Source organism: Dasypus novemcinctus, chromosome 14 (genome assembly GCF_030445035.2).
Source record: "Dasypus novemcinctus isolate mDasNov1 chromosome 14, mDasNov1.1.hap2, whole genome shotgun sequence".
Lineage (NCBI taxonomy): Eukaryota > Metazoa > Chordata > Mammalia > Cingulata > Dasypodidae > Dasypus > Dasypus novemcinctus.
In genome coordinates, this window is record NC_080686.1 from 49673028 (window position 1) to 49699906 (window position 26879).

Below are 26879 nucleotides of genomic sequence, written 5' to 3' on the forward strand. Positions count from 1 at the left end.
GCATTTCCCCTGAATATTCAAAGTTTATACAGTTTGGATTGATAAATTGTTTCCTGGGACTGGTGTTGTTGCCATGGTCACCAAGGGCAGGACTGCAGCCTCTCATCATCAAACACCCACAAGTCAGTACAGACAGCTTAGGTTAAGGTTTCTCCGAAGAGACAAAGAGCCTCCCAACCATAGCCCACATCCCTAAAAGTTAGGGGATTATATTTTTGAAACATCTCCCATTGTCTGAACGTTTCCTTTTTGTTAATCTAGTTTCTCTCATTGCAGTTTTTCCAAATAAAGTAGGCCAGGAAGATGTGGTAAGAAATGAATGGGTATGTAAATGAAGTTCCTGCTATATGGGAAAGGCAGAGAAGGAGAGAGAAGTGAAGGCCAAGCTTTCAGACCTGAATGTCTTTGATTTACAATTCAAAGGATGGTAAACTCAGGGTTCTTTGTTAGAATCAATTGAAGGGTTTGGGGGAAATTTCAGAACTGTGGAGTAGTCTTATCATTTGGCAGGGTGTAGCTGGAAACCCTAAGACTAATGCCAAAATGGAGCAGTGCCAGCAAGGGAGAAATGGTGGCAATAGGTTAGATGTGATGAGTTACCACCTGATCTGTTTCTCCACGGTCCAAGCCTGGCATTCTAAGTATTTGGAAATTCTTGGGTACACGTGAGAAAGGCAGGAGGAAGCTGATGAATAGGAATTTTCCAGGAATGGAATTTCCAGAGCAAGATTAGATTAGTTGTTGGAAATAACGTTTTCCATGTCTGAGTCAGAATATGTAAACTACCATCCTATTCACTAATCAAAATGATAAAGAACTAAAATTTTTTGAGTGGCTGCCAGTCTCTTATACACTATTTCTTTTAATCTCCTCTGTTAGTCAACAATATAATTTATCAGGTATTTTTTATTCTCTTATCCCCAATGGTCCATTGTACTTCTCTATACTCTTGTTATTGGTTACCTGAACTATGTTGGCCTTGGACTATGTAAAGAAATTATGGTTGCTGCTATTGATAAGAGGATTTAGGAGTTAATGTGGAGGATTGGGCTTCCAGAATGGCAGAGGTAAAGAGTTACAAATCTGTTCCTCCACTGAAGCAATGAAATATTGACAAAAAAAACTTTTCCAGGAATCCAGAAATCAATCAAAGATGAACCAGAAGACTTAAAAATACTGTAAATGAACCAAACCTAACAGACAGCTATAGGACATTCCACTCAACAATAGCAGAATATACATTCTTCCCAAGTGAACATGGGACATTATCAAAGATGTTATGCTAGGTCATTAAACAGTTCACACCAAATTTAAAGGATTGAAATCATGCAAAGTTATTTTATGACCATGATCATGTTAAATTTTGGAAATTCAAGAATTTGTGGAGATTAAAGAAGACTCTTCTAAATAATCAATAGAACAAAGAGGAAATTACAATAAATGGAAATAAAAAATTAGTTTAATGTGAATTAAAGTAAAAATACATCTACAAACATATAGGATGCAGATAAATCAATGTTTAGAGGTAAACTTATAGCTGTAAACATATTTATATAAAAAAGAACTCATATCAATAATTTAAACTTTAACCACAAAGAGCTAAAAAGAGGAGCCATTTAAACACAAAGCAAAGAAGGTGATAATAACAAGTAGAGCAGAATAAGTAAAATAGAAAATAGAAAATGAATAGAGAAAATCAACAAAACCCAAAGTTGGTCCATTAACTCAAGTTGACAAAATTTTAGCTAGACTGACCAAGAAAAAAAAAAGATGACACAAATTACTAAAATCAGAAATGAAAGAGGGAACATCTCTACCAATCTTACAGAAATTAAAACATTAAAGAGGAATACTATGGATTATTGTATGCCAACTGTATTAGTCAGCCAAAGAGGTACTGATGCAAAATACCAGAAATCTGTTGGCTCTTATAAAGGGTATTTACTTGGAGTAGGAGCTTACAGATACCAGGCCATAAAGCATAAGTTACTTCCCTCACCAAAGTCTATTTTCATGTGTTGGAGCAAGATGGCTGCTGATGTCTGTGAGGGTTCAGGCTTTCTGGATTCCTCTCTTCCTGGGCCTTGCTTCTTCCTGGGCTCAGGGTTCCTCTCTTTCTGGGGCTTGCTTCTCTTTCTTCTGCGTGCTTACTTTCTGGGGCTCCAGCTTAAGGTTTCAGCATCAAACTCAAACATCAAAACTCAAACATCAAAAACTCTTCAACTTTGTCTTTTACCATGCCTTTTATCTGTGAGTCCCCACTTACCAAGGGTTGGGGACTTAATGCTTTACTGACACAAGAGGTTTACTTGATTAAGTAATCAAGTAAGGTTAAAATAAATCTCTGAATCCAATATAATCTCATATGCCCAGAGGAAAAGAACTGTTTACAAACATAATCCAGTATTTCTTTTTGGAATTCATCAATAATATCTAACTGCTACATCAACAAATAAAATAATTTAGATAATGAGGAAGAATTTCTAGAAAAACACAAATGACCAAAACTGTTTCAAGAAGAAACAAAATCTGAATAGACCTATAACAAGTAGAGATTGAATCACTAAATAAAAGTACTTCCCACAAAGAAAAGTGCAGTCCTAGATGGTTTTACTGTTGAATTCTGCAAAAACTTTTAAAGAAAAATTAATACCAATGCTTTACCAAAGGTTCCCAAAATATAGGTGGGAATTCATTCTATGAAGCCAGCATTACCCTGATATTAAAGCCAGAAAAAGGAATCATATTAAAACAAAACTACAGATCGATGTCTCTGATGAACATAGATACAAATATTCTCAACAAAATAATAGCAAACTGAATCCAGCAACATGTTAAAAGGACCATCTAGGATATATGGCCATCTATATCCATGACCAAGTAGGATTTATCCCAGTACTGCAAGATTGGTTTAACATTCAAAATCAACCAATGTATTACACCAAATTCATAGAATAAAAGAATAATAAATAGCATGCCATTAGATACAGAAAATATTTGATAATCCAATACCCATTCATGATTAAAAAAATACTTAACATACTAGGAATAACAAGAATCTTCCTCAATCTGATAAAGGTCATCAATGAAAGTCTATATTAACATGACAAAATACTGAATAATTTCCTCCCAGGATCAGCAAAATATAAGGATGTCCACTCTGGTCATTTCTATTCAACAATATACTTGAGCAGCTATGGCAGTCAGACATGAAAATGAAAAACACGTCATCCAGATTGGAAAGGAAGAAGTAAAACTATTTCAATTTGCAGAAGACATGATCTGGTATTTAGAAAATCCAAAGAAACCAATAAAAACAATTTGAATAATAAATGATTTCAGAATAGTTGCAGGATACAAGGCCACTATATAAATATTAGTTGTATTTTTGTGCACTAGCAATGAATAATCCAAAAATGAAATAAAGGAAACAATACCATTTAGAATCATCTCAAAATTGTAAACTACTTAGAAATAAATTTAAGAACTACAAGACTTGTATACTAAAAACTAAAAAACATTTTGAAAGAAATTAAAGTTCTAAATAAATGGAAAAACAAATCATATTCAAAAGCTTGAAAAACTTATATTGTTTACTGATGTCTAACACAGATAAAATTTCAGCATTTAAAATACAAAATATATGCAATTTTGAAAATGAAAAATGGTAAAAATTTGATTAGGCAAATGTGAACTAAAAAAAGTTGGAATAAGCAAATCTAATAGCTGATAAAATAGAATTCAAGACAAATATGTCTAAAGGAACAAGACAGACATTATATAATGATAAAAGTGACTCTTGTATTCATCTAACAACGTAGGTTTCCGTATGTAACGCACTAACTAGCTAAACTCTGGAGAGCAGTAGATAATCCATAATTACTGTTGGAGTTTTAACCCAGACAACTCAGATATCCTTAGGTCAAATAGACAAAATATAAGCAAAGATAAAAATGACAAAATTTGGCCATGCAATAAGCCACCTTTTACTTTTACTTTCGTTAACTTCTCATTTGCTAGAACCCAGGCACATGACCATAACATGGTGACTGGGAAATACATTGTAGCTCTGTGCCTAGAAATAGGAGGAATCTGTTTTTGAATGCTAACACCTGTAGTTTGTCATTCTGGTTACCCACTCCTTGTGTATATCTGTCCTCCAACACATAAAATATACTCACTTTCTCACCAAAATACAAAATAAAAATTTCATCTATTACTGCAACTCAAAGTCCAGGATCTTGGAGCATGTGCCCTCCTTTCCATCAAAAATTAATGTGGCTGCTTTGGTCTACCAAAGTAAAAACTAAAAAGACAAGTTATCTGTTGCTATCCTCCTACAGTCATAGTTGGCCTCTTATCTATTTGTTTCTAATACCTTCTACCTGCCAGCAAGGAAAATCAGTTATTTGACAGGTATTGTTTTTAAGTCTTTGCTTATTTCTGTGCTTACTGTACCTGTGCCTACCTTTCTCTGAATGGAGCCCGCCTTAAGGTCTTCTGAAACAGTAGGCTTGAATGGGAAGCAAGTGGCTTTTATAACTATGTTCCACATTTCTGAGTCCTGATTATTCCTTTTCATTAATGTTTGCAAATAGGTCAATTACAGTTGGTTAGTAATACATTGCTATAAACAAGCAACACTGAGCAAACAAAACACAACTTTCTGGCTCCTTCCAACTACTTGCCATGACGGAATAGTGTTCCTACGCACTTGGTCTGCCTTCCACATTCTTGCAGACAACCAATGTATTAGTCAGCGTTCTCTAGGGAAACAGAATCAACAAGAGGTATCTGTCACTAGTATACAATTTTATAAGAGTCTCTCACATAGCTGTGGGGATGCACAAGTCCAGGTTCTGCAGGCAGGCTGCAACCAGTGGCTCTGATGAAAGTCCAAAGACGGTTCTTGACGAGTTCTGTGAGACACTGGCTGTCCAAAGACGAGCTGGGAAATTCTCTCCCAATGCTGGAATCACTTCCCCTTTTAAGGCATTCAACTGATTGGGTTAAGCGTCACTCACTGCTGATGGCAATCTCCCAGATAGATGTAATTGTAATCAGCTATCCATGATTTACCACTGCAGGAAAGTCAATGGTGACTAAGTCCATAAATGCCCTTGTATTACAGTTAGCCCAGTGTTTGCTTGACCAAACAACTGGACACAATTACCTGGCCGAGTTAATACAATAGTCTAACCATCACAACCAATATATCAAATGTTTCGTCGCTGATAAGTGCATAACTATCTTGTCAGTCTGTGATATTATCTCCTTGGTGTCATTTGCTTGGCTGCTAAGTCTATGATACATATTTTAGGTTTTGGTTGTGATACCATGCACTTCTGATACTAATTATTTATTGCATCTGAAGTCCAGATTTATAAATGACACTAAGTAGGATGCTGGTTTTCTCAAGACTTTCTACTAAACTAGTGCTTTTCCAATTTTTCTTTCTGTTACAACCTACAGCAAAAAGTAATTTATATCAATGTTCAATAAACACATACTTATATACCTACAAATACATGTGTATACACATATGCACACATAAACAAACATTTTGGATGTGCCACGAGAATAACAGGTATAAACTGGGACTGTGTCTGGCAAAACCACAATTATGGGCACCCTATTTAAATTTCCTTTATCTTTGTTTAACTTAATTTTTCGTACTAAGTTTTAAAGATTTAGTTGAAAAAGAGTGAGTAGTTAAAAATGGTATGATAGCTAAGTTAGTTTCTTGAGAACTTAAAATCAAAATAAATTTTGTATCTTGATGGTATTTTATCTAGTAAGCAATGAATTTATCGATAAAAACTAAATAATGTCATCTAACATAGTTGTGTTTAATTAGAATAACTTATGCACCTTTTATCTTAAAATTTATATCCTTAAATTGCAGATGTGTTTTATGTAACTTTTATGTAACTTTAATATTACTTAAAAGAATTAGGAATAAACAGTAAGTAAAGCATCCATATTTTCTGTTTAATATCTGAAAGAGGTCTTAATGTAATGTTTGATAACAGAAGATGCAATCTCATAATTAAAGTACTGTTTTCTATAAAATGAAGTTAAAGGCATATTTAAATTTCTAAAATTTAAAGTATCATATAGTTGTGTCTTAATGTTTAGAAAAATCCTTAAGTTGATTAGTAAGACAAAATAGAATATCATAAAAGTTTTCCTTAAACAACCCTTAAACAAAACGGAAATAGGAATTTAGAAGCATAACAATCATAACAATCAAGGAAATTTTTATTTGGTTTTTGCATTTATGCCATGGTATCTGAATTTGCAATCTTTTTATTTTTTTAAAGGCCTGTTCACAGAACTGTGTATGAACACAACATAGTCTGGAAGATGCTGAAAACGGTTCCATATTTAACCTCTCAGCTAACTGATGAGCATCTGAAAGCACTTAGTAGGGGTGTCATTTCTGAAACTTGGATAAAAGACAGCACAGGTAATAGCTGAAAATGGAGGGCAACTGGTAACATATTAATAAAATGCACATTACTATTTTGAGTTTTCTATCATTATAATGCTCATAATTTCACTTGACATTTTAAAGACATACCATTTGGATGTATTTGATTTGTAAAGTTATAATTTGTGAAATGAGTAGTATCTCACTTTTTAGTACTTGCCTTTAGAGGTATACATTAGTAGTGTTTCACTTTCAGCGTGGATCAGGCAACCTGGAAGACTCACAGGAAGATTTATTGCTGAGCTCAACCCCCAAGAGTTTCTGATTCAGTAGGTCTGAGAAAGGGCCTAATTTGTGTTTCCAATAATATCCCAGGAGATGCTGTTGGTCTGGAGACCACATTTTGAGAAACGCTCATTGATATACACAATTTAGTAGCAATCTAGCAGTGGTGTTCATAACTAAAACAGCAAGTGACCAAAGTGATTATTTGATTGATCCAGATACAGGAACAAAACAAAACAAAAAACTCCTCAAGATGGATTTTACTTCCCTGTCTCCTTATCAGAAATGTAGTGGATAAACTAATAGAAGTCTTGTACATTTTAATTTTTTGGAGGGGCATACAAATAAACAGACACACTTGTAAACACAGTCAAACACCCAAACCAACAGATTGTTCAACATTGTTTTCTTTGTATTTATCAAGTAGCTATTAGAAAAGAACTAAATTTATTTAATTCATTCTTTGTGTCAGAGACATTCCTTATTTATTCATAACAAATCAACTTGCATGTTATTATTCTCTACAGACGAGGCCCACAAAACACAAAAATATCTCCGAGAGTATTCTTGATAGAATTGGGCATCAATCATACTTCAGCTTTAATGCTAGACTTGATCTCTGCTCTTTATGCCACTGTTTATATAAAGTAATTCTTCAGGATCATGACATTGTAAAACCTAAGTGGAATTTTGGCAAGCATGTGCCTATTGAAAAGATTTACATATTTCAAGAGTTTTCTCCCTATGCTCCTCTCTCATAATTAGTTCCATTTAATCAGTGATCAAGCAGTGAAATTTAAATTGAAGGAGTTTTGCAGAGGATAAAATGATTTTGAATGGGAAAAAGAACAAACACTCGACATTTCCTTGCCATTAGTTTGAGGACAGTAATTAAATTAATACATTCACTTTATCATAAATCCTTGAAATTATATTCCTAATGGTAAAAAGTATTGAAACTCCCTAAATGTCCTTCAAGAGAAGATTGACTAAATATTGTGCTGCATCAATTCCTTGGAATACTAAGCAGTGGTTAAAAAGAATGGGGTATTTGTATGTATTGATGTGGACATTTTCTAAAGATAGTAATTAAAATTAAGCAATTAGAGAATTATTTAAATGCTATGATTTTACTTATGAAAAAGTCTATAGTTATATCCATACAGTCATACAAAAATAGATAGGAGTGGGTCCAGAAAAATACTCCAAAAATATGTATTTTTAAAATTGTTATCTTAGTGGAGATGAATGGCAGTGGAGGGGAATTATTAACTCTTTCCTCTACATATTTTTATATTGGTTGAATTTTATGGAATTACATGTATTCACATTTTAATGTTTATAATTACATATCTATTTTTACATAAAACAGTTTTAAACATAATTAGAAGCAAACATTTTATTTGGAAGGCATTTTAATAACTCAGGTGATTGACTATTAAGATATGAACTTTCTGGGAGCAGATGTGGCTCAAGCAGTTGAGCACCTGCCCCCCACATGGGAGGTCCCAGGTTCAGTTTTCAGTGCCTCCCAGAAAAAAATGAAACACACAAACAACAAGCCAAACAAACAAACAAAAAACCAACTCTAAGGGAGCAGATGCGGCTCAGTGGTTGGGCACTGGCTCCCCACATAAAAGATCCTTGTTTCAATCCCCAGTCCCCAGTACTTCAACAAACAAACAAAACTAAACAAAACCATACGAACTTCCATTTCTAGGCAAAAATTTGATAATTTATAGTAAATAAGGCGTTCCAACTCCAATTTCAACAAGACATACTTTCAAACACTTTTAAAAAATTTAAGTCTTTGTGTTTACACCTCCCTGTGTCGAAATCCTTCTCTTGAGTTTTTAAGATATCTAGTATCTGACAGTTCAGATCTGTTTCATTATCAAAGTAGAGAAGTCATTAAATATCCAGCCCTCATACACCTCTTTGTTCAACCAACTTACGAAACGAGCCCAACTAGCTGTCTGTCCCTCTCCCCTTTTTTTAAATTCATGTGCATTTTTCCTCCCTCTGCTGAGGCCCTTTTATTCAAGATAGCCCCTCATCACCAGGCTGCTGAGTTTCTCCTACGCAATTCCACACAGATGTTTGCACCTTCTGGCCTCCTTTTGGCCACATGTTTAGAGCCTTATTATTTAAGGAAACTTCCTAAAATTGCCATTACTCACAGCCTCTTACTCATTCTTTCTTAAACAATTAAATATTAACAGGGAAAAACAATATTATGCTTTTAAATACTGAAAAATAAATATACAAATCTCTAGATTAAGTGGTATGGTACAAAAATATCATCACTCTCTTAAGATTATTACTGATTTCACTATATTAATATTATTATATAGATATATTTACATTATTATATTAAGATGATTATATGTCTAAAGAAATACATACTGCTTATATTATATATATACTACTTGTATTATTCTTAAAGTTACTGTATAATGCAGATTATATACAATAATATCTTTCTATGTGTATATATAGGTATGTAAATATAAATTGCTTCATTCACATGAGCTCAAGATTTTTCCTTTGGATCTGGATTTCTTATCCCTTGTGGCTTTGGAAGTGGGCAATTTTAAGATCAACACCTAATGCTCATAGCAGCTGAAAGAACTAACTTGCTTGAGACCCAATTGTAGTGGCTAAGCTGGAACAAAATTCCAGCTCAAAAATTTTATTGCTGTCTGCCTTGAAGACATTTCTATAAAATGATTGAACTAAGAGTATCTTTCCTTTTATATTAATACCTGTATCATTGGTGCAGATTGAATTATGTAGCCGAATAAACACGTTCTTCATTTTAGTCTGCGTCCCTGTGGGTGTCAACCCTTGTAAATCGAACCTTTTGAGGATGTTACTTTTAGTGACGGTTTGGGGAACTGAACCAGGGCGGGCTTTAATCCAGATTGCTGGAGGCATTGCGAAGAGAAATCAGAAGTCACAGAAGCCAGAAAGGAGACACCATCGCTGTGTGATGGGAGGCAGAGGTACAAGCCCAGGCACGGAGAGGATTGCTGGCAGCCAGCACCAACAGGCAAGAGATTTCAGAAGAAATGAATCCTTGATGATATCTTCATAATGGACTTCTTCTAGCCTCAAAATCATGAGCCAATAAATTCTTGTTTTTTAAATTAAGCCATTGTGTGATATTTGTCAAAGCAGCCAGGCATACTAAGATATCATCTTTAATCTGTTTTCTTCCCCCACCTGCCCATTTTTTAAATCAGAAATTGTGAGCTTACAAAACAATCATGCATAATATGTAGAATTCCCATACATCACCCCTCCACCAAAACCTTACATTGTAGTGGAACATTTGTTATAGATTTTGAAAGAACATGATCAGACAGTTACTACTAACTATGGTCCATGGTGTATACTTAGTATATTTTTCCCATATACCCTCTATTATTAACACTTTGTATAACATTATACATTTGTTATATAGTTCATGGGAGAACACTCTCATATTTGTACTGTTAACCACAGTCCATCTTCCACCACATGGTTCACTGTGTTACACAATCCCTTGCCTTGTATATTAAATCTGAGCCTGTTTTCTTAACTTGAAGTCTGTTAAATCTTATAGTGTTTTCCAGTCTCTATCTGCATCATGAAGATCCTATTCCATTTCTCTATCCAAAAGATGTGAAGTCTTGAGAAAATTAAACCGGCAAAAACACCTCTTCAATCTCAGGAGACTATCAGAGACCCTTACGATAATATTGGTTTCTCTAATATTGTTATGTAATTGTGTTTTTGAAATAATATACATTTTGTCACAAATAAACGAATTAGTTTAAAAAATGCATGTTGAGTAGAAATTAGTAATATTTGTTTAACACCTAGGCTTTAATTCTTGGATTGCCATATTTCAGAGGATTTGGTGGCTTTACCAAATCATGAGAAATTGTTTTTAAATAAAGCTTTTTTAATGCACTTTATTTTATATGTGCTAAAAATGTAATCTGCTATTAAATGAATGGCAAGTAAAGAGGATTGCACAGACATGGTTCCCATTTCCTACAATAATCTAAATACAAATTCATTTATTTAACAACTATTTAGTGAATGTTTGCTATGGGCTAGAGACTGAGTTACTGTAAATTATCTTCTAAGGTGTGATATAGGAAATAAGTAATGAATGAAAATATAATTTCAGGAAATTGTTTTATGAGGAAAAGCAGATGAAAGGAATAGAGAAGGGCTGGAAAATACAGTAGAGAAGTTCATTAAATGATGTTGGCTATAATAATATTAATTATATTTATTTTATATAACATGTAATTTTCTGGTGCTATTATAAATGATTTACAACTATTACCATGTTTAATGTTTTCATAAAACTATGAAGTGTATGGTTATTATCCCCATTTCACAGAGAAAGAAACTGAGACATAGAGATGTTAAGTAGAATGGGCAAGTTAACACAGATAAGTAATCAAATAATACCTCTACAAGATGTCTTGCTATGTACACATGCTAGATAAAAGTTAAAAAATAAGAACAACAATTTAAAATTTGAAAAGACAGTTAATGCCCTTAATTAGTAATACTATCTTCAGCATTTTAGGAGGATATTCCTGAAGAGTGTTTATGGAGTGCAGCTGGAGTTAAAAATATGCAGTAAAAATAAATAAATCAAGCCACAGATGCATTTCCAGAATAATGGATTGGAGTAAGGACCTCTGAAAAAAACACAAAAGGAATGAGAACACTGGCAAAAATTGTCAAAATCTTCTTTAATAGAACTCTCAAAATACTTGCAATAATTCAAGGAGTCTTTATTAAAGAGAAATAACTCAATATTAATAATAATGGTGAGATCTGCAGCATTTTTAACTTGCTCTATTCCCATTCCTCTATTCCTCGTTCTGAAGTGGTCTTGAAAACCAGGAACTGCACAGCCATGATGCCTGTGAACAACAGCAGGCCAAAAGTCACTGGAGAAACTATTCTTTCACGATTGAGTGGCCTTGGTCCCCTTGTGAAAAATCAGTTGGCCATAAATGTCAGGGTTGATTTTGGAATTATCAATTCAGTCCTTTGGTCTATATGTCTGTCCTTATGACAGTACAGTGCTGTTTTGATCACTTGGGCTTTGCAGTAATTTCCAGCTTCACAAGACTATGATTGGAGAAGGTGCTTTTATAAAGTAAACTTCTTAAATTTATTGAGAGCTGTGTTGTGGCCCAACCTATGGTCTTTCCTTGAGAAAGATCCATGAGCACTTGAGAAGAATGTTTAATCTGTTGATTTGGGATGTAATGTTCTGTATATGTCTGTCAGGTCCAGCTTGTTTATCATATTATAGTGGTAACTAGAGCCCAATAGTTAGACGGCCTAAGCATCCTGGATACTTCTTTGCTATATCCTGGACGCCATGACACAGCATAACTGCCCTCAGCTTCCGGGGGATGAATGGACCCACATGTCAGCTAATCAGTACATGTAACATGATAAGTTTGTCACTGTAGGAGCCAATCATATATTCTGATAGTAGTAACATAAAAGCAGCTCTCATGTAAACAAAGTAAGGGAGAGAACAAAGAAAGCTTAAAGGAGCAGGAACAGGAGAGACAGGGGAAGATAGAAAAGGGCATGGAATAAACTCAAAATACATAAATTCCCTGAGGGTCCACATGCCTTTTTCTTTTTCAGTTGTTTCCTCTACATTGGTTGATTCTTTCTTCCTTGATTTCAAACCTGCTGTTGTGTTCCTCTATTGTATTTTTTAATCTCACTTATTATGTTTTCATTCTCATAAACTGTTATTTTTCTATTCAAGATTTCAAATTTTTCTTTGTCATCACTCAGTGTCTTCTTAATGGCTTTTATTTCTTTAGCCATATTGTCCTTCAAATCCATGATTTGATATAGGAGGTTTGTATGAAAGTCATTGATCAACTATTTTAAATCCTGTGTCTTGTCTGGAGGTTTGATTTGTTCCTTTGCCTGTGTCATATCTTCCTTTTTCTTTGTATGGCTTGTAATTTTTTGCTGATGTCTAGGCATCTGATTCTGATGCTGAGTTTCCTCCGATGTTAAGTTTTTCTCTCTTGCCTAGAGATTTATTGTCAGTAGCTGTGTGCTACCACTATTCTTTGACTCTTGGTTCAACTTTTTCTAGATCTTTACGATGCCCCAGTTTATCTGCTCAAACCAGGGCTAAGGACCCATTAATGGGATGCAGGCCAGTTTCTGAGGACCTTGGAGAGAGGACTAGTAAAGACACCTCTTCATCTCTTTTATTTATTTTTCCTTTTTCGTGCACTTTTCTGGTCTGGCCAGAAGATGGCATGCTTTGACCGCCCTCTTAGCTCAGATTCCAGGTGCTAATGGGGATTGCATTCAGAGTTACTCCTATTCAGAGTGGTTGGTACAGAAGCAATGTCCTCAGAGTTGGCCAAGCCTCACAAACACTTTCTCATAGGCTGTTCTCTACCTGGCTGGCCATACCCTCCATCACCTTGTTTTCTCAGCATCCAGCCCAGGGCAGTAGGAAGGGTGTTTGAGAAGACAAATTATTTTAGCTCCCTGCTGGCTCTCAGTTTAAACAATGTTGCAGCTCCACCTGGCTGGAAGTGTGCAAACCCTCCAATGCAGCAGACCAAGTTTTTTGGCCAAAATCTGGATTTTCTGTGGGGTGTGTCTCTCCCTCTCCTCTTTCTTGGGGAAGAGGACCCCTGTAACTTCCTGGGTCTACAGCCACTGCAGTCCACAACTGCTATAATCCCTAGACTGCTATTCACTGTGTATTTGGGGAGATGGGCATCTGCTGCTGCTTTGCAGCTCTACTCACAGATTTTTCAGCCAGCTGAGACTTCTTTCCTTTGTCCTTCTCTCTTCTGGGTAGCATCTCGCCTTCCCCTGGTGTCCTGAGCCTCAGAGCAGCAGTCCAGACAGTCTCTGCCTGTCCTCTAGCTATTTTTTTTTCTGGGAGAGAAGTGATCCCTCCCTCTCTCTAATCCTCCATCTTCCTGCAATAAGTTTTAAGATTGGGAAGTGTGAGTCCTCCAACTTTGTTCTTTGGCTGTTTGAGGCCCCTTACTCTCCTATATAAATTTGATGATAGGAATTTTAAAGAAGGTGTTTGGAATTTTATTGGGATTAGTTTGACTCTGTGAATCACTTTGGGAGGAATTGATATTTTAATATCCTATCTTCCAATTCATGAGCTCTGAATGTCCTTCCGTTTATTAGGTCTTTTTTGATTTCTTTTAGCCATGTTTTATAGTTTTCTGTGTACATCCTTTATATACTTGGTTAAATTTATTCCTAGATATTTGATTCTTTTCATTACTGTTGTAATGGAATAAATTTCTTGATTTCTTCTTTAAATTGCTCATACTTGTGTATAGAAACACTACTGATTTTTGCTTGTATATTGATCTAATTGTCTGCCAATTTGCTGAATTTGCCTAGTAGCTCTAGGAGCTTTGTTGTGGATATTTCAGGATCATATCATCTGTGAATAGGGCAAGTTTCACTTCTCCAATTTGGAGCATTTAATTTAATTTTTTTTCTTATCTAACTGCTCTGTCTAGAACTTCTGTACAAAGTTGAATAACAGTGGTGACAGTCGACATCCTTGTCTTGTTTCAGATCTTAGAGGGAAAGCTTTCAGTCTTTCACCATTGAGTATGATGTTAGCTGTGGGTTTTTCATATATTCCCTTTATCATCTTGATGAAGTTTCCTTCTATTTCTATTTTACTAGCCATTTTTATCAAGAAAGAATATTGAATTTTGTCAAATGCCTATTTTGCATCAATGGAGATGAAGATGTGTTTTCCCTTTGTTTTGTTGATGTGATGTATTATATTAATTGATTTTCTTATGTTGAACTACCCTTGTATACCTGTGCTAAAGCCCACTTACTCAGGTGTATAATTCTTTTGATTCACTGTTAGATTCGACTTGAAAGTATCTTGTTGAGGATTTTTACATCTGTATTCATTAGATAATTTGTAATTTTATTTTCTTGTAATATCTTTATCTGGCTTTTGTATTAAGATGATGTTGGCCTCATAAGATGAATTAGGTAGTGTTCTCTCCTCTTCAATGTTTTTGAAAAATCTGAGCAAGATTGATAGTAATTCTTCTTGGAATGATTGGTAGAATTTTGTGAACTCATCTGGTCCTGGGCTTTTCTTTGTTGGGATGTTTTTGATGACTAATTAAACTCTGCTTATAATTGGTCTGTTGAGCTCTTCTATTTCTTGTGGAGTCTTCTTGTGGATGTTCTTCATGTGTTTCTAGGAATTTGTCCATTTCATCTAGGTTGTCTAATTTATTGGCATACAGTTATTCACTGTATACTCATTTCTCTTTACTTCTGTGGGAAGTAAAGAAGTTATTACAGTAAATGCCATGCTTACTTCAGGAAAATTTTCCTTTGTTTTTCTATATGCTATGTCTTTTTTGTCTCTTTTCCTTTATTATACCCTCCTTTTCTTTATAGTGTATCTTTTTTGTCTTTCTTTTTAATGTTACATTAAAAAATATGAGGTCCCCATATACCTCCCACCCCCCTTACCCCACTCCTCCCCCCATAACAACAATCTCCATCATCATGAGACATTCATTGCACTTGGTGAATACATCTCTGAGCACCACTGCACCTCATGGTCAATGGCCCACATCATAGCCCACACTCTCCCACAGTCCACCCAGTGGGCCATGGGAGGACGTACAATGTCCTGTAACTGTCCCTGCAGCACCACCCAGGACAACTCCAAGTCCCGAAAACGCCTCCACATCACATCTTTTCCTCCCACTCCCTACCCCCAGCAGCCACCATGGCCACTTTCTCCACACCAGTGCCACATTTTGTTCGATTACTAATCACAATAGTTCATGAATAGAATATCAGTAAGTCCACTCTAATCCATACTCTATTCCTCCATCCTGTGGACCTTAGAATGGTTGTGTCCACTCCACATCTATATCAAGAGGGGGCTTAGATTCCATGTGAATGATGGATGCAATTCTCTTGCTTTCAGTTGTAGGCACTCTTGGCATCCTGGAGTGGTGGTTGACCTTCTTCACCTCCATGTTAGCTGAGTGGGGTAAGTCCAATAAACCAGAGTGTAGGAGTTGCAAGTCTGTTGAGGCTCGGGACCTGGCTATCACATATAGTGTATCTTTTATGATGTATCTGATTGCTTTCTCATTTTCTGTGTTTGAATATTTTGAAAATTATTTTTGGTTATCCTGAGGTTTATATTGCAAAACTTACATCTATAAACTATTAATTTGAAAAGATAGCGACTTAGTTTCAATTGCATACATGTTCTCTGCTCCTTTATCCCTCTGTTTCCCCTCTTTATGTTGTTTTTATCCCTCTTTACCACTTTGTATTTTTGCAAGTTGGTTATCAGGAAATTAGCCTTTTACTCATTCAATTGTATTCTGATTCTTAGGGAAATTAAAGAGTAAAGTTGTATATTGAGAGTACAGTACTATTGGGTTTGCATTTACCATTTTAATTATTTTTACTGATGGTCTTCATTTCTTCACACTACTCCAAGCCACTCTCTCCTGTCTTTTCCTTTCAACCTGCAGAACTCCATTTATTAATTTTTATAGTACAGTTCTCATGCTGATGAACCCTCTCTGTTTCTGTTTTTCTTTGAGTATTTTAAACTCTTTCTCAATTTTGAAGGACACTTTTGCTGGATAAAGATACAATGAAGAATTTTTGGCTGGCAGTTTTTCTCTTTCAGTAACTTAATTGTATCATATCACTGTCTTCCTGCCTCCATGGATTCTGATGAGCAATCAGCACTTAATCTTATTGAGGTTCCCTTGTATGTGATGAATTACTTTTCTCTTGCTGCTTTGAAAATTCTCTTTATCTTTGGAATTTGACATTCTGATTAGTATGTGTCCCAGAGTAGGTCTAGCAGGATTTATTCTTTGTGGAGGATGTTGAGCTTCTTGGACATGTGTATTTATGTCTTTTGTAAGATGGGGAAATTTTCAGTCATTATTTCCTCAAATATTCTTTTTGCCCCTTTTCCCTTCTCTTCTCCTTGGACACCCATGATGTGTATGCTTGTGTACTCCATGCTGCCACTCAAATCCCTGAGACATTGTTCAATTGTTCCTTTTCTCAATTTGTCCTCCTCACTGTATAATTTCAATTGTCCCATTTTCTATCTTGCTGGTTCTTCCCTCTGTCTTTTCAAATCTGCTTTTGTATGCATCTAGGGTATTTTAAATCTCTACTTTTGTACCTTTCATCCCCATAATTTCTATTATGTTTCTTTTATACTTAAAAACTCTTCTTTATGCTCACTTATTGTCTTTTTAAAAAAAGATTTAGTTTTATTTATTTTTCTCCCCTTCTTACCCCCCTCCCCACCATTGTCTGCTTCCTGTGTCGATTCGTTGTGGTGTTCTGTGTCCGCTTGCATTCTTGTCAGCTTGTCAGCAGCACCGGGAATCTGTGTCTCTCTGTTGCATCATCTTGCTGCGTCAGCTCTCTCTGTGTGCGGTGCCACTCCTGGGCAGGCTGTGCTTTTTTAATGTGGGATGGCACTCCTTGCAGGGTGTACTCCTTGCACATGGGGTTCCCCTACATGGAGGACACCCCTTCATGGCACAGCACTCCTTGGATGCATCAGTACTGTTAATGGGCCAGTTCACCACATGGGTCAGGAGGCCCTGGATTTGAACCCTGGACCTCCCATGTGGTAGGAAGATGCTCTATCAGTTGAGCCAAACCTGCTTCCCTCATTGTCTTTTTAATATCTGACCTTTTTTTTTTTTTTTTTTTTTTTTTATTTTTATTTTTTATTTTATTATTGACTTTGTAATAATATTACATTAAAAATATATATGTGAGGTCCCATTCATCCCCACCCCCCCTCCCTCTCCCCCCCCAACAACACTCGTTCCCATCATCATGACATATCCATCGGATTTGGTAAGTACATCTTTGGGCACCTCTGCACCTCATAGACAATGGTCCACATCATGGTCCATACTCGCCTCCATTCCATCCAGTGGACCCTGTGAGGATTTACAATGTCCGGTGATTACCTCTGAGGCACCATCCAGGGCAGCTCCATGACCCAAAGACGCCTCCACCTCTCATCTCTTCCTGCCTTTCCCCACACCCATCTTCCACCATGTCCACTTTTCCCAATCCAATGCCACCTCTTCTTTGTGGACATTGGACTGGTAGTGTCCATTGCACCTCTATGTCAAGAGGAGGCTCAGATTCCACATGGATGCTGGATGCAATCCTCCCATTTTCGGTTGTAATCACTCTAGGCTCCATGGTGTGGTGATTGTCCTTCTTCAACTCCATCTTAGCTGAGTGTGATAAGTCCAATAAATCAGATTGTAGGTGCTGGAGTCTGTTGAGGCTCAGGACCTGGTTATCACATTGTCGGTCCAGAGATTCAAATCCCCTAAATCTATCTTAAACCCCAACGTTAACTGCACCTCTATCACATTAGCATGAAAGCCTTATGAAGGGAGATCCCATCTGAGTCCAGATTCATCACACATAAACACCGTTTCCAAAGAGGGGCCATCTGCCCTGTTACACACATTTTCCTTCATCTCTTTGAATTGACTTAGAAGATTTGTTTGATCTTCTTTGATTAGTTGTTTCAAATTCTGAGTCTCCTCTGAAGTTCTAATTTGTTCCATTGGCTAGCCTTATCTTTATACTTTTCAGTTCTAGGCCAGTCCTATCTTATAGCAGTTCAATTTAATCCCCACACCTCTCCCTGCTTTTTTTTTTTTTTTGGGGGGGAGGCTATTCTGCATCCAGTTTCTTCCCTGTTATGGTGTCCTGTCATGTGGAGCCAGATGGGGTCAATCCAGAAAGGTGGGTTACTTTGATAAAAATCATTTTGCCTTCAGGTGACCATCTGACTGAAACTGGATTGAATGAGGAAACAACACTTTTTACCAGCTTTTCTTTCTCAGTCTCTATCTTTTCTTCTTTTTTTGACTTTGGCAGCTTTTTTGTACACAGCAGTCCTCACCCGCTTGTTTCTGCCCTGGGTCTTTGTGGACGTGGGTCTCTGTGCCTGTATATGCATGGAATTCTAACTGCTCTGAGTCTGCAGTCTCAGTCCCTGGCGGGAGGGAGTCAGGGAAATTTGGCCTCCGTATGACTTGTAAGCTGCATGAGACTGGTGGCAAGGAAACAGGGACCTACCAACATTTGAGTTTTCTACCTGTGAGTTTTCTGTTTCTTTGATTCAGCATTTATGGATTCCTTCTCCAGTTTCTACCCTCCTTGAGAATTTGAAGTAAATGTGATTTGTCCTTTTATTCACTAAATTTCTGGGGAAGCTTTTTTGGGGGATGTCTTATGTCACCATGTTGGTGACATCACTCTTGGATTGGTTATTGATGACAGGTTACTAAAATTAAAAGTAAGTAATCAAAGGGTGTGTTACTCCAGCATTATACTAAATTCCCAAATTTCTCCTTTTTTTCTGGAAATCAAGTCCCCAGATGATGGTGCCCCATTTGAGGAATTAACTAAACTTGGAACTTGTAAGCCAGCATTGAAAATGCAGTTATCCAGGAAAGACTTGTGGAAAGTCTTACCGTCTAATGGATTGGACCACTGCTTCCTGCATGGTAAACCAACACACTTTTTGTGAAATCTTTAAGAACAAAACCACTGTCAGCCTGGTCTAAAAGAGATAGGGAGGGAAGAGATAAAAGGGAAAATGATTTTAAGAGGAAACCATGGAAGCTAAGGTCTGGAATTAAGACATCTCCTTGGGCCAAGAGGGGACCCCACCCATGTGTATGGAGAGGGTGAATTTTACCTCACATTTCAAGAGGGAGGATGCTCCAGTCCATTGTTCAGGGAGACTACAGAGAGGGTGCAGCACATTCCCTGGTTACCAACCCACCTCTCTGAAGGAGGAGGGTCTGTTCCCCATAGTTTGGGGAGAGTGAGGTTACCACCCCACTGCTCTAAAGGGTTTGGGTCTTGTCTCTACAGATTAAGAAAGCCCAGGCTGCCTCCTCACTGTTCTGAGGAGGTTGGGCCTATATGCCCAATGTTGTTGGGCATATAGGAGAATGTTGTTGTCACCTCACTGTACTAAGTGGTTTAAGAGTATATCCCAGAGCTTTGGGAAAGTGTGGCCATCACTCCAATATTCTTGGAGAGAGAGATCTGGAGCTTGGTCACCACCCTGATGCTTAGTGATGGTGGAACCAAGAAAATGGTTATTGGGCAAACCTGTAGAAAGAGTGGCCCCCAAAGACCCAAGGAGAAGAAGAAATCATCATCTTAAGAATGACTGTCAGGCTTTGAAATCTAATGGAGTATGCCCTGCAGGTTTTTGGAATTGCTGGGGACTTGTGATGCATATTTTCCTACCAAATTCTCTTTGTGGTAAATGTTTATTTTATGTCTCTGCCTCATTTCTATATTGGAAGCAGATAACTTGTTTTGTGAGTTTCGTAGGTCTATGACCAGAGTGGACTTTGCCCCAAACAAACCATGTTTCTGTAACTGATTGTGATGTGATTTTGTATTTGATAGGATTTAAGTTTTTTTGGAATATTTCAATGTCTTTTGGGATTCAGAGGGTGGAGTGTGGCAGTTTGAGATTATTTCATGAATCCCAAGAAAAGAAAGATTATGTTTGTAAATCTGTTCTGGGTGTGATACCCTTTGATTATATTGGATTCAGTTGAGGGGTCCTTGATTAAATTGCCTATTAAGAATAGGAATTTGATTCAATCACATCAGTAAAGCATGACTCAGGTTGAGTCCCCATCTTCTTGGTGGGCTGAGATGAATGGACACTTACTTAAGAAGACAAATGTGAAGAGAGAGCGCTCTGCCATTTTTTAATCCTGGGGACCCGGGGAGAGATGAGCCATTTGCCTGATAGCTTACAGCTGACCTTGGGAAGAGAACCAAGACTAATACAGAGAGCCCAAAAAGAAATGAGCCCTATGCCAGGAGAGAAAGGAAGCCTTGAGAGACAAACCTTATGCCAGTCTATAGCTGAGAGAGAAGAAGCCCGGAGAGGAGAGATTGGGAACCATCTTTCTTCAACACATGGCAACTGACTTTGGTGAGAAAGCAGCCTTGAGTTGGACTCTTTAGGGCTTTGTAACTGTAAGCTTTTATCCCAAATTAACACCCTTTAAAAAAGCCAACATATTTCTGGTACTTTGCATTGGCACCCCTTTGGCAGACTAATAATATAATAGTCTTTCACAAGGTATGACAATATTTTAAGGAAAGTTTTCAGATTTTTGCCTTAAAATGATACTTCCTGGTAACTTAAGGGAGTAAAAATGTACTCTAAGAACAATAACCCCATATCAAAAGAAAAACTAACAAAATCAATGAAAAGGCCAGTCATTTTGTTTTATTTTCCTTGGGACCATACAGTCCTTGCAATAAGAATTTCATTAATCACTCTATCTCACTTAAAATTTGTATAACATTCTGTTATTTTCCTAGGCTCCCATTGAATAGAATGAGAAGAAAGTAAGCTATCAAAGAGCTTTGGTGTTATAACAGAATTCTATAGGAAGAACAAATTTGTTCTCCAAATGTTTAATAAGAGTCCTTGGAGGGAAGAACAATAGGGAATCATAAATTAAAATTTCATTCATTCTACAAGTATTTGTTATATGCCTAAATAATTCAGACAATAATCTATGGGATGTAGATACTAAGAACAAAGTCAGAGTTCCTTCTCTCAAGAGTGTGCAATTTATTGACAGAGACTGAACGTGTTGAGTGCCCGGATAGAAATTCTGTGAGACCGATCCCAGAGGAGAAGTGTTTTAATTAGGTTGGCTGGGAGCAAGGTAGAGATTAGGAAAGGCTTCGCTGGCAGATAGATAACATTTAAACTCAGTCCTATAGGCCAAGTAGGGATTACTCAGAGGACAGTATGACCTCATTCACCCAATTAGGCCTTCAAAACATTCAAGTCCCTCCAGAAGGGTTGATTTTAGGAGAAAGGTCTCTGTACCAGTGAGCAGAAGATCCTTAGCAAGGAATTCACAAACATATTTGCTTAGTCAAATTTTGTACTTGGGCTTTAATCTTTTGAAAAGTCACTACCAAAATGACTAAACTTTCCCTTATTAGTTTTCTTAATTCCTTTTGAATGTCTTTTGCTCCTATAATAAAATTGTGGTCAAGAGATACTTTAAATTATGAGGTCATCCACTAGGAAATTTCTTCAAGTCCTTATAAAAATATTTCTTCTGCTTTTTCATGTAATGGAGGTTGGTTGTATTTTTTGGTTGTATTATTTTTTCAAAGTCTGTGGGAATCAATATTTAATGCCATTTCAACTAGTGCTTTTAATTCTTATCTAATTCTTTTGAGATGTTTAAAGTAAATTTTCCTTAAAATTTAAGTAAAAATGTTTAAGTAATTTTAAAATTTCAATAATGTTTCTATACTATTTGTTCCTTCTCATTACATAGAATTTTCAGAAAGATTTTGTTTATTTTGCATTAACAAATGTCTTTTGTGTACTGTTGGTAAATTTAATACCACTTTGTGATTTTCAGTATATTTTAATTGTCCTTTGAGAGCCTAACTCTTCTTTAATATTTTTTCTCTCTAGACATTTTTAAATGTTTATATCCTTTGTTACATATGTAAGGCCTGATTTCAAATATTTCTTGAGTTGTATGTCAAAAACTTCCATTAACTCAGTTTCTGCTATAATTCATATTTTCCTTTGGTTTATCCATTTTTGTCTACCATTTATTATGTTAAATTTTTGTTTGAATGAGGATTCTTTATCTTTAATATCTTCCTCTAATAGTTGCTTGCAAAAGTCACCCCAAATTTCATATTGCCCTTGATTCTTTTCTGCTCAATGACTAGATAGATAGGTAGGTAGGTAGGTAGGTAAATAGGTCGGTAAACAGATAGCTAGCTAGCTAGCTAGATAGATAGATAATACCTATATTGAAAAACTACATGTGTATTTGTGGGGTTGTATATGTGTGTGTATCCTTTAGATGTCAGAATGTCAGATATATTTAAAAGGCTCCAGAATTTAATGTACTTTGGACTTTTGGACAAGTCACTTTTTCTGAGCCTTGGTTTCTTCATTTCTAAAATGAACTAATGATAGCTGACATTTGGGTTTATTAGAAGCATTAATGTCAGAGCACCTAGAGTAATGCATAGCAAATGTTTGATGCTTAGTATGTGATTCTTAATTTTCATAACAAGTTTAGTACATTTGAATGAAAGGATCACACATATTTCTAGGCTTTGGGAATCTAGATAAAACTGTTGTTTTTTAAAGAACAGGTTTTTTTTTTTTGGTAGGAATAACAATTAAACTTATTTATTATCAAGATCTAAGAACATTAACCTCTATTTTATGGAGAAAGCCTAGTAAGATTGTAGTGTATTTTTCCAAGTAAATACACTTTTTAAAAATTCTGGTTTGTAAAAGTTTAGGTGTGTTTGCTCCTTGTACCTTTTCTGTATTTTTAAATTTTTAAAACAGTTTTAATGATTCATCTAGAGAAAGGTATAGTTATATTTCTAATCAAGCACTATTATTTTGTTCAATAATTATGTCCTTTTTGATAAGCCGCATTTAAATTGCCCTCCAAATAACCTTTTCTTTCTTTTTTTCTGTGTGACTATGAGCCTTAATTATTACATCTTTTATATTAGTGGTTTTGTTAATTTAAAGTGTTATACATGTATAATACCATGTCCAGCAATATAGAGGTAATATAAAGTGTAAAATCATAATGATAGTTCCTTATGTCAGTCTCCATATACTTTGCTGAGGGAATTAATTGAAATTTTCATTTCACTTAATTCTTCATTCTCTTACAAATCACTCTACGACCAAATGTCCTTCTAGACTTGTTTTCTGTATAGGATTTTATCATACATATGTATTTATAGAAACATGTAATTTGTCTTTTAAAATCAATATATATTATTTTGAATGTGCTTTTTTACTTAAAATGAATCATTATAGCTTTCTAGGTTAGGTTATATGTATATAATCTTTCCTTTACCATAATTGGAATCATATCCCTATAGAATATCTAGAGAGAGGGAACATCTTTGTGTGCGTGTGACAGGGTTGGGGGGAAGGTATATATCTTTCTTTTTTTGGTTAAAAATTTTATTACAAAGTTACTGTTTTTCCCCTTAAGGTAGTATTTTTTTAAGCTTTTTTGGAATAATCTCAAACTTACAGGGAGTTGTTAAAATAATACAGAAACAATATTTAAAGTACATTCTATAGAGAGAGAAAGAGGGAGAAACCATGCTACATAGAATCTCATAGTAATCTTGCACTGCATATGACTGTGTTCAAATACTGGTCCTACCACTACTGGCAATCTCACCTTGGATAGGCTGCTTAATTTTCAGTCACTTCAGTTTCCTAAACTGCAAAATTAAAGCAACCTTAATACTTTATTCATAGATTTGTTAAGGGAATAAAAAGGGTTAATATATGTAGTGAACTTAGAACACTGTCTGGCAAGTTATGATAAAGAAAGAGAAAGGGCTCAAAATATAATCTTCTCCTTGATAAATTTGGTTGTGTTTATGTGAGCATATTAACTCCAACAATAAATTTGTTATATTTGCTGAATAACAGAAAATATAAAGAACATTTTAATGCATAGAGATAATTTGAATTAGCATGACAATTTTTGAACTCAAAGTTGAGTCTCCAAATATGTGACTCTCCCAAGAATGCACAAGAAATGACAATACTGGGACTAAATCCAAGACCTCATTCCTTTTAGACCAGTGGTCCTTTCTAGTTAGGTCTTATTTAGAAAAGAAAGAAAAGAATAATTGATATGTAGTCAACCATTTAAAATGTTATCTCTGTAATATTCATGAAAATATTTTCTTTTAAAGTACAGCCCCAAATTCGCCATTTCAAATGCAGTGTTTCCTTTATGTATAAATGAAGTTACCAGTTCCCAGAGTAATTGGGAATGGTTTTCTTTTCTAAGTTTACTTTGAGAGTTGAGATATTTTCAGACCAAAAGATTTTCCTTTAAAGTGTCTCCTTAATGCTATAGATACTTCTACTATGTAAATGTGAAAATTAATGCATTGTAAGCAAATATTGTTTAGTAAAATTCACTGTCACTAGGCAAAGGCCTGAAGGAAAGGTTTTCTAAAGAGGAACAGAAAGCTAAGGTGAATTGAATGTGTTTTCTTGGAGCATGATACTATTGTCAATGACTCCCATTTTAACAGTTGTGCTCTAATTATTACATGTTCATTAGTTGCTGAAGTGAATGGTAAGGACAGTGATATTATATTATGCAATTTTTAGCACCTGATAATAATTGTCAATCCTAAAGTAGGTATCTGTGCATAATCATGGATGTTTCTTTTATAATATATAGCTTATTTAAAAAATGGATTATCTAACCAAACAGCATTACATTTGTATGTTAAATTTTTGAAAGTTATCTTCTCTATAACAACTTTATATATGACATTTTTTAAGCATAGTTATTGAAGTTGTTGTTCTTCATAGCAATGATCTTCTCTTTGTGATGATGTGACACATATTGATAATAGATGGAACAATTGTGCTTATAGTTCAGTGAAATAGCTACGGTGTCCACAAAGAACTTGTATTTAGCTGTGAGTAATAGAGAACTAGAGGAAGTAGTTTAAAGAAACTGTGTTTTATTTACATTACATAATGTTACATAATGTCAAGGGAGTGACTTTTGAAAGATGTCAGGGTGAGGCTTCTGAGATTCTCCTAGTCTTTTCTACTCACTTAAAAGATACCTGTCTCAGCTTCAACATCTTTTCTGCTCTAGACAGCAAGAAAGATGAGTAAGGGGCAGTGTGCATATTAGGAAGCAAAAATTCTCCCAAACTTTTATTAATCATAATTGTGTCATGGAACCACATGTGTTTCTGGGAAATGTAATTTTTAGGCTGGCATATGCATCACCATGAAACAGTGCTTTTGTTAGTAAAAGGAAAAGAGAATTAAGATGGGGCATTCAACTAGTAATCCCCAGTAATAAAATTATTTCACACACTGAATCTCTTTTCACAATTTTTAATCTATGCTAAGATGTGCCAATTTACCTTATTCAAAAAACAGACTTTAAGTGTATATGTTGAAATACACTTTTACCTCACTTATTTTTTCCCTTATGTAATTGGTCAAATCACACAGTTTAGGAATTGGGTTTGGATGTTTTGAGGATTGGAGAACAGATTATAGAGAGCTACAAGATAGAGCTGGGGAAGCACTGGAAAAACTTCTTCCTGAACACCATCAGTTTTTCTCTCCCTTTATCTTCTTCAAATAATCTCCTTTATTAAGAGCCATGAGTGATGATCATTACCTCCAGATTCAAGATAAATGAAAATTATTAGTAGGCATGTATGTTACTTAAATAAAGCAGGTAAAGTAGCATTTTCGAGGGAGGTGTTCAAAAAGTTCAAGGACTTTTTTGGTCCAATTTTTCTCAGAATATCTTAAATCTATTAATCATGATATCTTACCATGAGTATTTATTAGAGCCTATCAATTACATGAGATGATGGGTTATTATATATAATCGTCTGAGAAGAATAGAATGTGTAAGCATGCCTTTATTTTTAAAATTTCAAAACAATATTTATAAATGCCTAAGTGCTACATTAAAGTCATTGTCATTTTATAAACTATATCTGCTAAGAGTAAAGCAAGTATAATATGTGTGTTAGTCCTATCTATGTCAAACAGTATAAAGATATCTTTTTTTAATTTTGAGGAAAAAAGTCTACAGTATATCTTTCCTGGTTTCGTTTTGTTTCAGTGGTGGGAAATGAAGGATTTTATATAATACTAAAAGGCCTAGCTCGACCTCAAACAACGATGAATAAAAATTTGATTGAAGGAAGTGAGACAATAGATTCTTCCAAACATCAAAGTTTCAACAGCTTTATTTCCAATGAAGACATCGAACATTCTGTATCTCGTAAGATAAAGTTACCTGTCTCAATGGTAAGAGATGAATATTTGATTTTTCCCTAAGAAAATTTAAAAATTTTACCTCTTCCAGATATTTATTTATTTATTTTGTCTTTATTTATTTTAATGTTACATTAAAAAAAATGCAAGGTACCCATATACCCCCACCTC

General features: G+C 35.4%; 1 protein-coding gene across 2 annotated transcripts in view; it reads left to right on the top strand.

Moving 5' to 3' along the window:
• Nucleotides 1–26879, top strand: part of CNBD1 (cyclic nucleotide binding domain containing 1) — a 479949-nt gene that overhangs the window by 232138 nt on the left and 220932 nt on the right. For both annotated transcript variants that reach the window (XM_004474779.3, XM_058275701.2), the window contains exons 5-6: nucleotides 6324–6469; nucleotides 26554–26741. In XM_004474779.3, the coding sequence (XP_004474836.2) occupies nucleotides 6324–6469; nucleotides 26554–26741 (334 nt within the window). The remainder of the gene's footprint in view (nucleotides 1–6323; nucleotides 6470–26553; nucleotides 26742–26879) is intronic.